The sequence below is a fragment of the Podarcis gaigeae genome (assembly GCF_964106915.1).
Source record: "Podarcis gaigeae genome assembly, chromosome: 3".
Lineage (NCBI taxonomy): Eukaryota > Metazoa > Chordata > Lepidosauria > Squamata > Lacertidae > Podarcis > Podarcis gaigeae.
In genome coordinates, this window is record NC_139680.1 from 49,817,695 (window position 1) to 49,832,937 (window position 15,243).

Consider the following 15,243-nt stretch of genomic DNA (forward strand, 5'->3'; position numbering starts at 1 on the left):
GGGCTGTCTGGGCCAGCTCACTCTCCGACTCAGGCTCAAATGGCTCCATGGTTACCTGAGCGACCTTGTTGACAGGAGGTGGGATGGAGTCTTGATCAGGTGCAGCTGCTTCCTCTGCTGTGACATCCAGAAATGGTGGGGCAGCTATGGCTCCAATGAACTCCTTGGTCCCTACCCTTCATCAGACTAAGTGATTTCATCCCAATCCTTTGGTCCCTTCAAACAGGATTTTTCCATGGGATTCATGACAATAAATGACTGAATTATTTCATGTTCAAGTTGAACTCCTTTAAGAGTACAGCTCTTATTAAAGTATAGGCTCACTGAAAATAAAGGTAAAGGACCCCTGACAGTTAAGTCCAGTCGCGAACGACTCTGGGGTTGCGGCGCTCATCTCGCTTTACTGGCCGAGGGAGCCGACGTTTGTCCGCAGACAGTTTTTCTGGGTCATGTGGCCAGCATGACTAAGCTGCTTCCGGTGAAACCAGAGCAGCACACGGAAATGCTGTTTACCTTCCCGCCGGAGCAGTACCTATTTATCTACTTGCACTGGCGTGCTTTCGAACTGCTAGGTTGGCATGAGCTGGGAGCAACAGGAGCTCACCCCTCTTGAGGATTCGAGCCACCAACCTTCTGATTGGCAAGCCCTAGACTCAGTGGTTTAGACCACAGCGTCCCCCGCGTCCCCCCATCACTGAAAATAGTAGTACTAATTTGTAGCAAGTGGTCCAGATAATGCAACCAACAGTGTGATGCTAACCCCCTCTACTTAAAACGATGTCCTGTTGAAATAAAGCAGCTTAAATGTATACACGGGGTTTGTTTCCAAATGGCAGTGTTTGTTCTTTTAAAGTGGATTTTGGCCCAAAGCAGTTGCAGTACTTTTCAAAATGCCCCTTTGTACTGCACAGTAATCCCACTCCACAGACATAATAAAATGGCTCAAATTCATTTAAATAATATTTAAATGAAGGGCTGGGATTCAACTTTAGATATGCCCTAAGAGGCATGGGAATACCAATGGAATTTTCTTCCAGCAACAGAAAATGTAATTTAAAAATGCTTTGGAAAATCCCCTCAGTTTCCAAGTGTCTTGTCATGCAGTATGGAAAGACTGTTACTAAAAAGGCCCATGGTTTCAAAGGCCTGTACTTTGGAGGACTACAAAAATAGCTGCGCCTGTTGATCTTGGGATCCCAATCAAGACTGCAGCTGCAACTATTATTTATTTAATTATTTGCTTGAATCACTTGTGTGCCCCTAATATTGAAAAGGAAGTATCTAATACAGTGGTACCTCGGGTTACATACGCTTCACATTACATACGCTTCAGGTTACAGACTCCGCTAACCCAGAAATATTACCGTACCTCAGGTTAAGAACTTTGCTTCAGGATGAGAACAGAATTTGTGCTCCGGTGGCGTGGCAGCAGCAGGAGGCCCCACTAGCTAAAGTGGTGCTTCAGGTTAAGAACAGTTTCAGGTTAAGAACAGACCTCTGGAACGAATTAAGTACTTAACCCGAGGTACCACTGTAATTAATTTATCCCATTTATTTCAACAGAACTTAAATGCAACTAACTTTTTGTGTATTTGCTGTAGATACATGACTTGTCCATCTCCAGGCACTGCAATTGTATGCAAGAGATTCCCATATGGCGGGGTTAATGTTGCCAGCCTTCATGCCATGTTAGCAGACATCTTTGTAACACACAGTTGGTCTGCCAACAGGCCTAATGCCTGATCATGTCATATCAGATCCTGAACTATTTAAGACCTAGGAGTGCTTTGTTATTCACTACAACAGAGGTATAGCAGTCTTTTAAAAGAAAGGTTGTAGAGATGCCTTTTTGGAATCACACAATTAATTAACCACAGAGCTTAGGGCTTGCCGATCAGAAGGTCAGCGGTTCGAATCCCCGCCATTGGGGTGAGCTCCCGTTGTTTGGTCCCAGCTCCTGCCCACCTAGCAGTTCAAAAGCACGTCAAAGTGCAAGTAGATAAATAGGTACCACCCCAGCGAGATGGTAAATGGCATTTCCATGCGCTGCTCTGGTTTGCCAGAAGCAACTTAGTCATGCTGGCCACATGACCTGGAAGTTGTCTGTGGACAAACACCAGCTCCCTTGGCCTATAGAGCGAGATAAGCACACAACTCCAGAGTCATCCGTGACTGGACCTAATGTTCAGGGGTACCTTTACTTTTACCTTTATCAACAACAGTAAGACCCGAAGAAAATGTTGCAGGGTATTCTCACCTGCTAACTGGAACTGTAGCCTTGTGGTACTGCTCAAAGCTCTTTGTGGATCGAGGAGGAGTTTCAGAAGCTGAGATAAATGACAGTTTACCCCTCCCTGCTCCCCTGGCCTTCCCCTTCTATGCAGTACAGCACCAGGGAGTTGCCAATTCCAAACCTGCATTTTATATAAGGGGGTTATAGACATTGAGAAAACATCTCAACTCTATTTGTCCCCTTCCAATATAATTACTCTAACATGTTAGGTCTTCAAGCAGGCCAATTCCTTCTCCCGATCTCTGTTATAAATTAACACAGCCTACCTGACTTCAGGTTTCTTGGGACCACCATAGCATCAATTGACAAGTGCATAATTCCAGGCACTTTGCTGTGTGTCCCCCCTCCTTTTAATCCACAAACCTAGGTATTTTTTTGTACAGAGGGCATCCCCCGAGTTTATACTTTATTTTTGGGTGGTCCCATTTCACTTTCAGTTCATTGTGCAAGGATTGGCCTTATGCAAAGAGAGAGACTATGCTTGTCATTGAGTTAAAGGGTTAAGAAAATGAGGAACAAAAGAAAGGAGCTGTTTGTGTGTATTGGCTTATCCTATGGACAAGCTGCCACCATGTGGTTTGTCTCCTTGCTGCCACAGAAAACATCCTGTTGCTTGTTTCTGTTGGTATGAAGAAAACCACCTAACAGAAGAGTCCCTATGGCAGGCCATTGCACTTGAACAGTTCACCATGTGGAACAGCCGCTATGCAAAGGTATTTCAAGAAGCCATCATGCATTGTGGTGCTTGTTTCATATGAAGTGGGCCTCACTGTAATGGAGGTTCCAAGGACAGTTCCTGGGGAGGTTGCAAGACCATTAAAATCAGTGGGAAATTCAAAAGAGCCAGGCTTTGAAAAGGAGCTGAAAGCAAGAAAACAAGTTTGTGACCTCCAAACCAAGAGAGAGGCTCTGTACATTTAAGAAATGCTTGGAAAGGAAAATCAGGAGTTTCTTGACAATTTAGCATGAGAGGGTTAAAGCTGAACCTATTGAAATATAAACTGAGATAGGTTTATAGCCACGCACATCTTTTTTTCTGTCTAGCACAGTATATTAAAAACCCACAGGCACAGTGACATGCTTGCATGTATTAAAAACCCCCTCAGTGATTCATTATCATTTTTTGTGGGGTTTGGCACAAGAGTGAAATTACTGTTCTCCCCTTCTACCCAAAATAAAAGCCAACTGAGTCAGAAACCTGTTAAGCTGGAACACTTGAGTTTAAGGCTATGTAGTCCTAAACACCTGCTATTCACATACACTCTCCTCACTATGGAGAAGGCTGTAAGAATTCTGCCACAGATCCACACTCTACACTCGACTAGACATGTTTAATTTCCAAAATGTTACAAATACATTCCAAATGTCTCTTTTATGATTTATTTTTAGAGCATAAGCCCACCCACACTTGTGTTTCATGTATGGACAGCTACAATTCTAAGAGGAAGGTTTATGGATTCTAATTCGTGTAATTGGCTTGTTGATGAAGCAAAAAGTTATTGCAAAAACATAGTGTTTACTGTTTGATTCAGCATAAAATTGACAACACATTAAAGCCAATTGCAAAATTCCCACATATTTTTAATAGGGTTGGAGTACAATTCTAGGCTCAGATTTCAAGCAACTCACTTGGACATAAGTATGAATTGAATCAAAATCACACATATTCAAATAAATTTGCTTGCTGCTAGGTACTATTGTTTCAAAGCTTCTTTGGTGAGGGAGAGCTTACATACCGTAATTCAAAGCCCAGCGCTTTTTGCTATAGTTGTAATTGTTTTCCTCCTGTGAGAAGAAAGTGAAGCGAAGCCCACACCATTGGTTCTGCTGAGAGACCAGCTGCTTTCAACGTCTCTCCCTGAACCGTTTCCATTCCAGCTGTTATGAGACGTTTGCCACTTTAAGAATTGGTGTCTTACTTTGCCTTACTTTGTATTGTTATTATATTATTTACCTATACCCCACTTTGCTTTCCTTTTCCCTTCCCATTTTCATGCGGTTTATTTTAGAATGTAAACTGAGGATAGGGACAGCCTATATATATATATATATAGATAGATAGATAGATAGATTCTTTATTGTCATTACACAAGTGCAACATTGCACAAGTGCAACGAAATTGGATGCCATCCCTTAAAAACAACAAAAGCAACACAACAACAACAACCAAACAAACCACATTCCAGCCACACCCACACCCACACCCATCAAACTCCCAGGTCACACTATCGAGTTACTGCATTTAAGAAGGCCACAGCTCTTGGATAGAAACTATTTTTCAGTCTATTTGTCCTTGACTTGATGTTTCTGTATCTCCTGCCAGAAGGCAGTAGTACAAACAGACTGTGTCCCCGGTGAGATGCATCCTGCAGGATATTGTTTGCTTTCCTAAGACAACGGGAACCGTACAGTTCTTCCAAAGATGGGAGGGGATGACCAATAATCCTTTGGGCTGTGGTTATGACCTTCTGGAGCACCTTCCTCTTCCTAGCTGTACAGCTGGAGAACCAGGCACAAATACAGTATGTGAGAATGCTCTCTATGGAGCTGACTATATATATATAGTCTTTCTGGCTGATGAATGGTGTAAAAATACTAGACAATTGCTTGATTACACTAAGGCTGTGTTTTCCAAGTAAGGTTGCAGGCCTATAGTATAGTACACACTTACCTAAGAGTAAGCTCTATAGAACTCAACAGGGCTTCTAATAAGACACATATAGGATTGCACTGTAAATTACCATATTTTTTGCCCTATAAGACGCACTTTCCCCACTCCAAAAATGAAGGGGAAATGTGTGTGCGTCCTATGGGGCGGATGCAGGCTTTCACTGAAGCCTGGAGAGCGAGAGGGGTCGGTGCGCACTGACCCCTCTCGCTCTCCAGGCTTCAGGAAGCTATCTGCAAGCCATGGGAGAGCTGCGCGACTTCACGCAGCTCTCCCACGGCTTGCGGAGAGCTGCCTGCACCGCGAAGCCTGGGGCGCGCTGAGCTCAGCACCCCCCAGGCTTCGGGTGGCTCTCCGCAAGGCTTGCGGATAGCAGCCTGTTCTGGGGGCTGGGGGAGGGGGAAGCTTGGGCTTCCCCCGCCCCAGCCCCGTGCCTGGGGGAGGGGAATAATTTTTTTCTTTATTTCCCCCCCCAAAAAACTAGGTGCACCCTATGGGCCGGTGCGCCCTATGGGGTGAAAAATACGGTACTATGAACCAGTGTTCAGGTGGGTGAGGATTGCGAACCCTGAATGCAAGTTCTACTTCTACTGTAGGCTTATTACATGGACCTGGACAATACCCTATTTATTGCCCAGCCTCATATTTGTACTAGGGTCAAAATGCAATAAAGATGAGGCTGTTGAGAGCTCCTGCAATGTAATGGCTAAGAACACAAGAAACGTCTGCTTGATCAGGCCAAAGCTCCATCAAATCCAGCATCCTGTTCTCACACTTCAAAAAACTTGAACCAGGAATCTCATAGTACAGATATCACTCTGTCATGAACTGAGTAGGTGGTTGCCCCATATAATCTACTGTCCCACCACTCTGTTATAGAGATAATAACAGTGACCTGTATCACTGGTGGATTTTTCTATGGGGTGAAGGCAGTAAGGATTATAGTGGACAATATGAAATGCTCTAAAATACAATTTCTCATTGCTACTATTAAAATGGCTGTAAAACATTTTACAGATTAAAAGCTGAATACAACAATTAACTGAGTGTCACTGGCAATCTCCCTGCACATTTGGAAACAAGTTATATTGCAGTCTATGGAACTCGCTTGTTTGCTTTTCAGACCAGCAGGGATTTAAGGCTGTTGTCAGATGAATCCCGCTCTCCCCATCCAACTTTCAGAGTACATCCTAGCAAATTCCACTGGACTTCAGTGAGATTCTCTGGAATAAGAGATTTGATGCCTTCTGCCATAAATGTCTTTCAGAACTCTATTTTTGCTGAAGTACTTCTACCTTGCTGTCTTAGCAGAGTTAAATGTGGCACATTCTAGTCAGGAATCCAGCAAAAAACCCTTCTTTTTTAAGCTCATGTCTAAACTTAAACAGAAATGCAAATCAGACATTGTAAGGTATAAAACGAATTTAGCTAGATTTGACAGGCGAAAGGGGGTTGTTGTTGTTTTTTAAAAGAGAGCCTCTTCATAGCTACACTGAACACATTCTGTCTTTAATTTTTTTGAAGTTTTTTTATTTAAGGAAAAAGGGATATAATTTTAAGCTCAGCTGCAGTCATAATGACAAATTCCTTCACAATTACAATTTTGACTAATGGAACAATGGACACCCCCATATTGTATTGTATCAGGTAATTATGAACTGCCAAAGTGTAGGAAAGCACGAACCGGGAATAATCAAGGTATCCCCCTTCACTGTGTGCAATAATTCAGAGCTTCGTTTTGCAAGTTCACCCTATCATCAGCACCACACATCACCCCCCACCTTCCTCTCTACGCTTATAAAGACGGAAACAAAATAGATGTAAGCAAAGCCTTTTAAAATGACAGAGTGAGTCTGCTTCGTTGGGGGGGGGGGGGTTACCTAGATCTATAGAAGATCAAAACGTGCGACGTGAGGAAGGGGAAAGAGGGAAGGGGGCGCTGCTAATGGAGTGGGTATTTAATTTCCAGCTTACGTTCCAAACTAACGACTGGGACCAGTTAGCCCTGCCTTTGTAGAACGATTGGGGGCAAAGCCGAATTATTTGGGGGCTGCTTTCAAGCTAGCGGTGGGAAGGAGGTAATGATGTTTATGAGACAAAGGACAGAAGAGAAAGAGGAGGCATTTACCGTGTCTATGATAGTTATTACTTCTCCTTCATCATCAATTTATTATCAGCACGGATAGGTGTGACCCCTGAATTCGGACACGTGTTTCTGACGGGGGGGGGGCCTCTGGCTGTGGTGAGAGCGGTGGGGCAGGCAAAGGCACTCTGTCTTATCATTCAAGAACACGCTCTCGACCTGACTGTGTTGGCACTGGAGGGAAGGGGCTCTGGGCCAAAGCTTTGAGGGCTCGCATTAATCCCTAGGAAGGAATGGCGGGCGGGCGGGGGAGGGGGAGCCCAGCCCTCCTCTTGCTTCTGGGACAAACGGCCCTTTTCCTGAGGACTAGTGCCTTTTTCTTCTCTTTTTTGGAAGGGCCGTTCCCAGCCTGGGCGTGCGTATGCCTTCCTCCCGCCAAAACCACGCACAACAAAAGCCTCTCCTTCTGCGCGAATGCCTCTGCTTCTCGCAAGCTAGCGCGGCTTCAGCGGCTCAGCCCCTCGCCAACAGCCGCCCACCCATGGAAACGTCAAACTCCGCCCCAGCGGGAGTGCTTTCAGGGCGACGACAGATGCGTTGCTCTCCGAGTGGCGTGGGCAGGCAGCTTCTCTGCGCGACGTCTTTTTATTTTATTTTATTGGTGATGGGTGTATTTCTTCTTCATCATCATCACCGTCTTCCCTAAAGGTGAAATCGCGCTGCAGAGAGAGAGACGCAGGCGGGCGGGCAGCCGGCCAGCCGGCCAAGCCAGTATCGCGCGCGCAGCATCCTCCATCCATCCTGGCCGCTTGCTCCGGGGCCGCTGGCTGGCGGGCGCGCGCCCGTACTTCTCTCTCTCTCTCTCTCTCTCTCTCTCTCTCTCTCTCTCTCTCTCTCTCTCTCTCCTTCAAACACACACACAAACACACAATTTCTCAGTCCGCTCCCACAGAAACAATCCTGCTCCTGCCACCCATTGGCTCGCTCCCCAGCCGAAGGCAACCCTCATTTCCAATTATCTCCCCTCAAACACACACGGTCTGAGGAGGACACAGCCTTGCACGCACACACGCGTTGTGTTGTGCATCTCTCCATGAGGGGACTGAGGGCGTTAAAAAAACCATTCGCTCGTCGTCTTTACAGAAGCCCTGCTGCTGCCCCGGCCACTTTGTTTTGTCACAATGTTTGCGGCGGCGGTGGGCAACAGCGTGTAACCGAAGACGGTGTCTGTCAGTCTTGTCTGTGCGTGTGGGGAAGCGTTGTGCGTTTGACGCGGGGTAGCGGGAGAGAACAGAGACGGAGCGCCTTGGTGTGTTTTCCGCCATGGACGACCGTCCCCGCGGGGGAGGAGGATGACAACTGAAGCATAAGAAGTCTCTCCCCCCCCCCCTTTTTTTGAATTTGAGCCTGAGCAGCAGCAGGAGGAGAAGAAGAAGAGGCGGAGGATTTGGTGACAGTAGAAGCCCCGCCCGCTGCCTGGGCAGGGGGGCCGTCCTGCTTGCTTGCTTGCCTGCCTCCCCCCCCCCCATCTCCCTCAGAAGAAGCTGGCCGGGCTCCTTTCTTTCTCTTTCCTCTCTCCCCGCACCCCTCCTTCCCTCTCGCATTCACACACCGCACGCGCACGCCGAGCGAGCGAGCCTCTCTTCGCGCTCCCTTCATGCAGGCGAAGAGCGAGGCAGAAGATGGCTGACTCGCCGGCGCGACCCACACAGCCCAGCCCGCCCGCCCGCATCCCCGAGCCGCCCAGCGGAGAGCCGCTTTCTCCTCTTGACACTCGCTGACGCCTTCGCCCAGCGCTGAAAGCCGCCGCCGCCGCCGCCGCCCCCCTCCTCCTTGGTTCCCGCCGCCGCCGGCCACCATCCTCCCTCCCCTCCCTCTCCCTCTCGACAACCTTCCCCCTCTCCTCCCCACCAACCCAAATAATACCAGCAGCCATTTCATCTCCGCCAAAGTAGATACACACAGAAATGGCAGAAATGGAGAAAGAAGGGAGACCTCCGGAAAATAAAAGGAGCAGGAAACCGGCTCACCCCGTGAAAAGGGAAATCAATGAAGAGATGAAGGTATGTGCGCGCGCCCTTCCTTCCTTCGCTCTCTCTCTCTCTCTGTCTGTCTCTCTCCTTCGCTCTCTCTCTCAGATGCGAAAAGGGAAAAGGGAGCGATGGGGGAGGCTCCTTGCAAACACCCCTCCCGCCCCCCGTGCGTGGAGATGTCATATAAATAAGGCATTTCTCGGGTTTTTGTTTTCTGGTTTGGAAATAAGAATAATACGAATAAAAAAAAACCACATCGCCGGCACGAAATACAAGTCCCAACTCTTTCTCCTGAAAGGCAAACAGAGACCACTTCACACAGGCTACGTACAAAGCCAGGTCACTGAGCAGCTTTGATTTATTGCTCTTAATCACCATCAGTGGCTTTTTTGGTTTTTGTTTAAAAGAAACTTTCCACCCCGTAGAGGTTTCAGTGACCCCTCCTTTTTGTTTGTGTGCTATGCCAAATAACCCGGAGGATGTTAAAGTTAGAGAAGAAGGGAAGTCATTTAAGTCCTGTCTTTCCCTCTCCTCTCGGCAGCCGCCCCCCTTTTCCAGTAGCCAGCTGCTGCAACTGTGTAATTAAATTGTCAAAGTGAAATGTTATGGTCTGAACTGCACATCATTCTTGTGCTTTGGACACAAGGGTCTCTTGTCCTTCTCCTCCTCTCTTTTGCTTGCTCCGTTTCTGTTTTCCATGCTTCGTTTCACAGTTAATCAAACCAGAGGAGTGTTGTGTTGAAAGAGAGCTGTCCGAAAAAAAGGTTCATGCATATGTGTTTTGTGTGTGTGTGTGTGTGTATATATATATATATATATATATATATATATATATATGCATATATGTGTATATATATATATTACAGGTTTGTTTGGAAAGGTTGGGGCCAGAGGAGAGAAAGTCAGTGTCTTGACAGGAAACGATGCCCATCCAGCTGTGCTCCAGAGGTAGGGCTGTGGGCTGCCTCTCCAGATGTTAGCATAGCAGCGGCTGCTCAGAAACACACCTCAGGACTTCTTTTCTCCTGGGGTTGCAGGCTGAGCTGAAATGGTCCTCTGTTGCATGTTTTTATTATCCAGAATGCCCACGACTATGTTTATTTTATGCTTCTCATCTGTCTTTACCCTGTGGCTTACACGTGTTGCAGGGCTGAGATGAACTTGCGTTTTAAAAAAACAACAATCAAAACCCAATAATAATGAAAACAGCACAGTTTTGAATGTGGAATGAAGTGGCATACAGCTGATTCACAATAGGTCTGATCACAGCTGTTACATCCTGAAATGTGCAAGTTATGTGTTGAGCTGTAAAACATATACTGTATCTTTGCATCTACATCTACTATGAGTATAAGGATAGTGAAGCATATGGATTAACAGGGTTATTTTGTTTATTTTCACCAAACTGAAGGATAATCTTCAGGTTCTCTTTCAGTTCTTAATTTAATATTGGGGAAAGTTCTTTCAGTTTGCTATATTTGTATTCCTTCTTTTTGTGCTTACTCGGGATTTGTTCAAACAGCAGGCAGATGGTCATCTGAATAAAAGGATGGCATGCGTAAGAGCAAATATCCTGCATATCAATAACATTTATTCATTCTCTAGACTAGATCCTCTACATTCCTTTGCAACAGCTTTATTTCCTTGAGACATGTATGACACCGTATCTTGAGATGAAGCATTGTACACACTTCAACTTAACAGTAATTGCACAGCTGGATGGGGCTTGAATTTGTTTTTGTTTTCTTTTTCTTGTTTTCTTTTCTGTCTTTTTTTTAAAAAGAGGGCAGAAGAAGGGGGAACAGCGGGTGCAGAAAATTGCCCCACTATGCATTATCCCTTTAAGACACTGCTTCATGCAATCTGTGTGGACTGCAGTTTTTAAGTTTCATAGGTTCTAGGATTACAAATTAGCTAATTTTAATCAAAACATGTGAAATGTTATCCTGGCTGGATATAAAGGCTGACTGTGCTGGATCCTCTGGGTTTGTTTTGTTTACTTTGGCTGCAGGCACACTTGGTGGTTTGGGAGATAGTTGTTCTTCTGCAGTATAACAGATGTTTGTCTGAAATGGTGAGGAAGAAACAAAAACAACACTCTATGTGTGTGTGTGTGTAAGGAGGAAAAATTACTCGCATTTTGTTTTTATAAAAAGGCCATGATATTAAGTGTTTGCATTACCCTTAATCAGATAAGTTTCTCCTTTCCTTAAGCCTCTGTTAGCAGTTGGACAGTATTATGATAAATAAATAAATCAGAATTTTAGCTGTATGAGCAATTGACTCCAAGGTTGTGGACTGACCTAGCTTTGGAGACAGTTTTTATAGTTTGGGTGGTTGAAAGGTGAATAACAGCAGAAGCTTTCAGACAGCCTAGACCACATACCAGAGCAAGTTGTCTTATTAAGCTTGGAGACCACATTCTTTTAATAGGATTGGTGGGTTTCTCCAGAATGGTCTTAAATTATAATGAAAGTTTTAAGCTGATTGGCATCCGAGTGTGTTGCATATGTGGACGGCTTGATTACCATTCTGAGAATAATTCTTCATTTATTGACTATATTGGAGGGATTTCCTCCTCTTTACAGAGTTAAAGAGCATAGTGACAACAAACTGGTAACACTGTATGCAACAAAATGTCATTGTGAACACAATGTGCCCTTGTGTAGGTACATATCTGTACTGTTCAAACAGCTTGACTGCTTCCCTTCATCTGAACTGCTTTCATCTGGACCTGTGTAAAATAAGCTCTGGTAAGTAATCACGACAGAGCAGAAAGAAAGGAATGTATATACAGCAATAGACAGCCTAAGCTGTAAAAACTGTAACCTGAGTCCCAGCAGCAGATCAGATATCAAGGCTGTAAGGTAGGGGGAAATGAAAGAGATGAAGGGGAGGGAAACAGGAGAGAGAGGGTTGGGGAATGGAAAAGTCAGCTTGGAAAATGAAGGACTAGTAGGAGGGCCCCCTCAGGGAAATTTGGCTCAGGGATTAGGGAATTTTATCATGGTGTACAGTGACCTACTCAAGTTTCAGCCCATGTTGGATTGAATTGCTTCCATTTGCTAGGAGTAAGAAAAAGGGCCCGCGTGTATGTGATTCCCTCTCCCCACCCTCCTTCCAGTAATAAAAAGCCACTGGGTACAAGTGTCTATTTTAAGTCCAGCAAATACAAGGCACTATGAATGAGTAATAAAATTACCTCATCCTACAGATTTTCTTGAAGATTGGCTGTTTGATAGAGCCTCATAATTTGCTCAGTAATGATGGAGGGAAACTCAGGTACTAGCTTTTCCTGTGTCACATCAGCAACATCACTTGCTGCTCAGTTTTAATATAACTGGAAACTGGTGTTGTTTGCTGTTTCATCATGGTAGATATTACCTAGCATTACCTAGCATTTTGCTTATCTCTCACCCAATGTAGGTGACAGCTGTAGAAAATGTCAACAACATTGTGTGCAAAAAAGTGCATGGCTGCATAGTTTGCCTATGTTGAATTTCAGTAAAATTCAGTGATTTTTTTCAGACAGAAATATTTTGTTTCACTCTGACCTGCAATGTATTTCCAGTGTCTTAATTTCCCCCCAGTTCTTCCTTTCTCTTTGCTTTCCTTTCCTGCTGTGGATAAAGGATGCCCTTACAATTGTAGTGCTGTCTCGTAGTGATGTGAATACTGCACAAGGTTTAGCATTTACCATATAAAGAATATAATACTTACGTATGAGACGGCAAACTTAGTATTTGCACATATATTTCATCTAATATAAGAAATCCAGAAATCCGCATCCCTTTTACTCAAGAGAAATCTTATTCATGTCAGAAAGATGGTTCCATATAAATAGATTAAGGTCACACACAAGTTTAATGCCAGATAATGATGCAACTGTCAAGAATGCAAGAAAAGTGCTTTGAACCATACGTAATTAATGTACATTTGAATGAATTAATGTGATTGCACCTATCAGATCGTACTGGAAATTTTTCTAAACAAACTAGACTGAGTTAATCTACACATTTACCTTCTTTGTCTATTGTGAGGATCGTGATTAATCTGTTTTATAATTTTGCAGGGCTGTCTCCGTGAGCCTGTGGTGTTTACCTTGTAGATTCTCAATAAGTAATTTGTAACTAAAATAGGCTTTACTCCTGATGTCTCCATCTGTTATTATTTATTGGTAAACTCTGTTAAAGATTCTTACATTTTAACATTTCTGCTGGCGGTGATTGAAATATGTATCACAATATGAAAATCAGTAACAAAAAGAAGGTTCTGACAACAAAAGAGAGTGGGAGACATTTAAAATTATCCTAGAGAAATGAATCCCCTGATTAACAAAGACATATAGTCAAGGAACCTCATGACAGATACTATGAATATACTATTCAAAGATTTCATGAAAGTAAGGGGCCACTATAAAGCCTGGATGACTTAAACATCCCCCCTCAGTGTAGGTAGGTGGGTAGGTATATTTTTAGAAAATGCCAATAACCCTGGGAAGTGGAGCTGTTCATATAGGCTAGTGTGTGTTCATTGACATTATTGGCCTCCACTCTTGAAACCCAACAGAAATAAAGAGAATGATGAGTCTCTCTCTCTGTCTCTCTCAAAATTTATTAGCTTCAGAGAGATGTTTAACTTTGTGCTTTAGTACTTAAGTTCACTCATGCAAGGAAGTAAAAAGAGAGAGAAAGAATTCACTCTGCTTCTTTCAAAGTCTGAAATAGGCGTTCAGCAACATAACCTAGAAGAAAATTATTCTGACAGACTTGTCTTTCGTGTTTCCTGTCTGCAATGGCCAGGTCTCACCCCTTGTTTCCTAGCAGAGAAAATGACGTATAAAAATTTGGAGAAGCACATATCATTGACATCTATATCTTTTAAGAAATGGAAGGAATCTATTATCAGTTATGCAACAGCAAGCCCTATGTTCTCTGCATGATGATATCACAGTAAAATATAGTCAATATACAGTACTGTGTAAATGAAAACAATTGCTGCTGCATTTTTAAGCCTTTAGTTTCTTAAGAGAAAGATATATAATCATATATCCACAAGTCTCCTTCTCTGTGTCATGTATGATAAAAATGCATATTCCCATGCAGGATAACATGATAGTCTTTTCCACCAGCCAGATGTGATATGTGTGTGTACTGCAGAATCCAAAAGATTAAAGTGATGCATATTAAAAATATTGCAAAATGGTGGCCTGGGCTCCTTCAGGTGAAAAATGAGCAAAAAGCAAAACAAAAACAATTTTAGTTGAACAGAAGGTTCTGTAGAATGTTGAAGGTTTTGAAGTAGGTTTCTTTGGCAAAGATAATTCTCTCCCAATTTGACAGCAGACAAGCGATCACCTGCTTTGTCATTTTAGGTATTCCTGGCAACCTGGTTTTAATGTTTCCTTGGCTTTAGTTGTTTGATTATATATGAGCCTTTAGAATCACAATTCAGAAAGTTATCAGTGTGAAATCAGAAATAGTAAAAAATATAGTGCTATCTGGCTGTCACAACATCAAGAAATATAAAAATGACTAGTGATTTCCCCATTTTCTGTTATTTTTATTGATGGCAGACATAACTATCATTTGGACTTCCTATATCTTTGCAATCCCTCTACAGTCTAGGCACAATAACTCTTGGCTGCCAACTCTTGATTGCATAGCATTGTGAAATGCAGGCTTCTTCTCCATCTCCTCTTCCTTCATGCATTCCCATTCAACCTTGCTTCATCCATTGTCTCCTTTTGAGTGCTCAAATCTATCCTGTCCTTAAAAATAAGTTTTAACCTTTCTTGACATTGCATCTTCCACCACGTACCATCCTCCTTTCCTTTCCCCCTTCATTTCTTTTTGAGTGTGTGGTGTGTATTTCTTTCTTTCCCCTCTTTATCGCTTCTTTCCCAACCTTTATACTCAACTGGAATCGTCGTATCCAGCATTTCCAGTGAATTTCTCTTTGTTTATTTCGAGTGTTCGTATGTGTCAGTGTGTCTGCATTCTTTGATGTTTGATCTCCAGTATTATACTTCTTGACACACAGCACGTTTCTATTCTTGGTACTCAGAACTGAGACTTGTCCTGGTGGCTCTTTCCAACCACTGATGCTCTGTTTTCTTTGGTGGCTGTTTCTTATCACATAAGCCCCATACTGCATTACTGGGCCA

General features: G+C 43.7%; 1 protein-coding gene across 3 annotated transcripts in view; it reads left to right on the forward strand.

Moving 5' to 3' along the window:
- The first annotated feature begins 7,184 nt into the window (after nucleotides 1–7,184).
- Nucleotides 7,185–15,243, forward strand: part of SOBP (sine oculis binding protein homolog) — a 141,686-nt gene continuing 133,627 nt past the window's right edge. The window contains exon 1 of one of the 3 annotated variants that reach the window (XM_083731121.1): nucleotides 7,185–9,107. In XM_083731121.1, coding sequence (XP_083587247.1) covers nucleotides 9,012–9,107 — 96 coding nt within the window. In that variant the 5' untranslated portion in view covers nucleotides 7,185–9,011. The remainder of the gene's footprint in view (nucleotides 9,108–15,243) is intronic. The other 2 variants (XM_083731123.1, XM_083731122.1) reach the window with 2 other exon arrangements.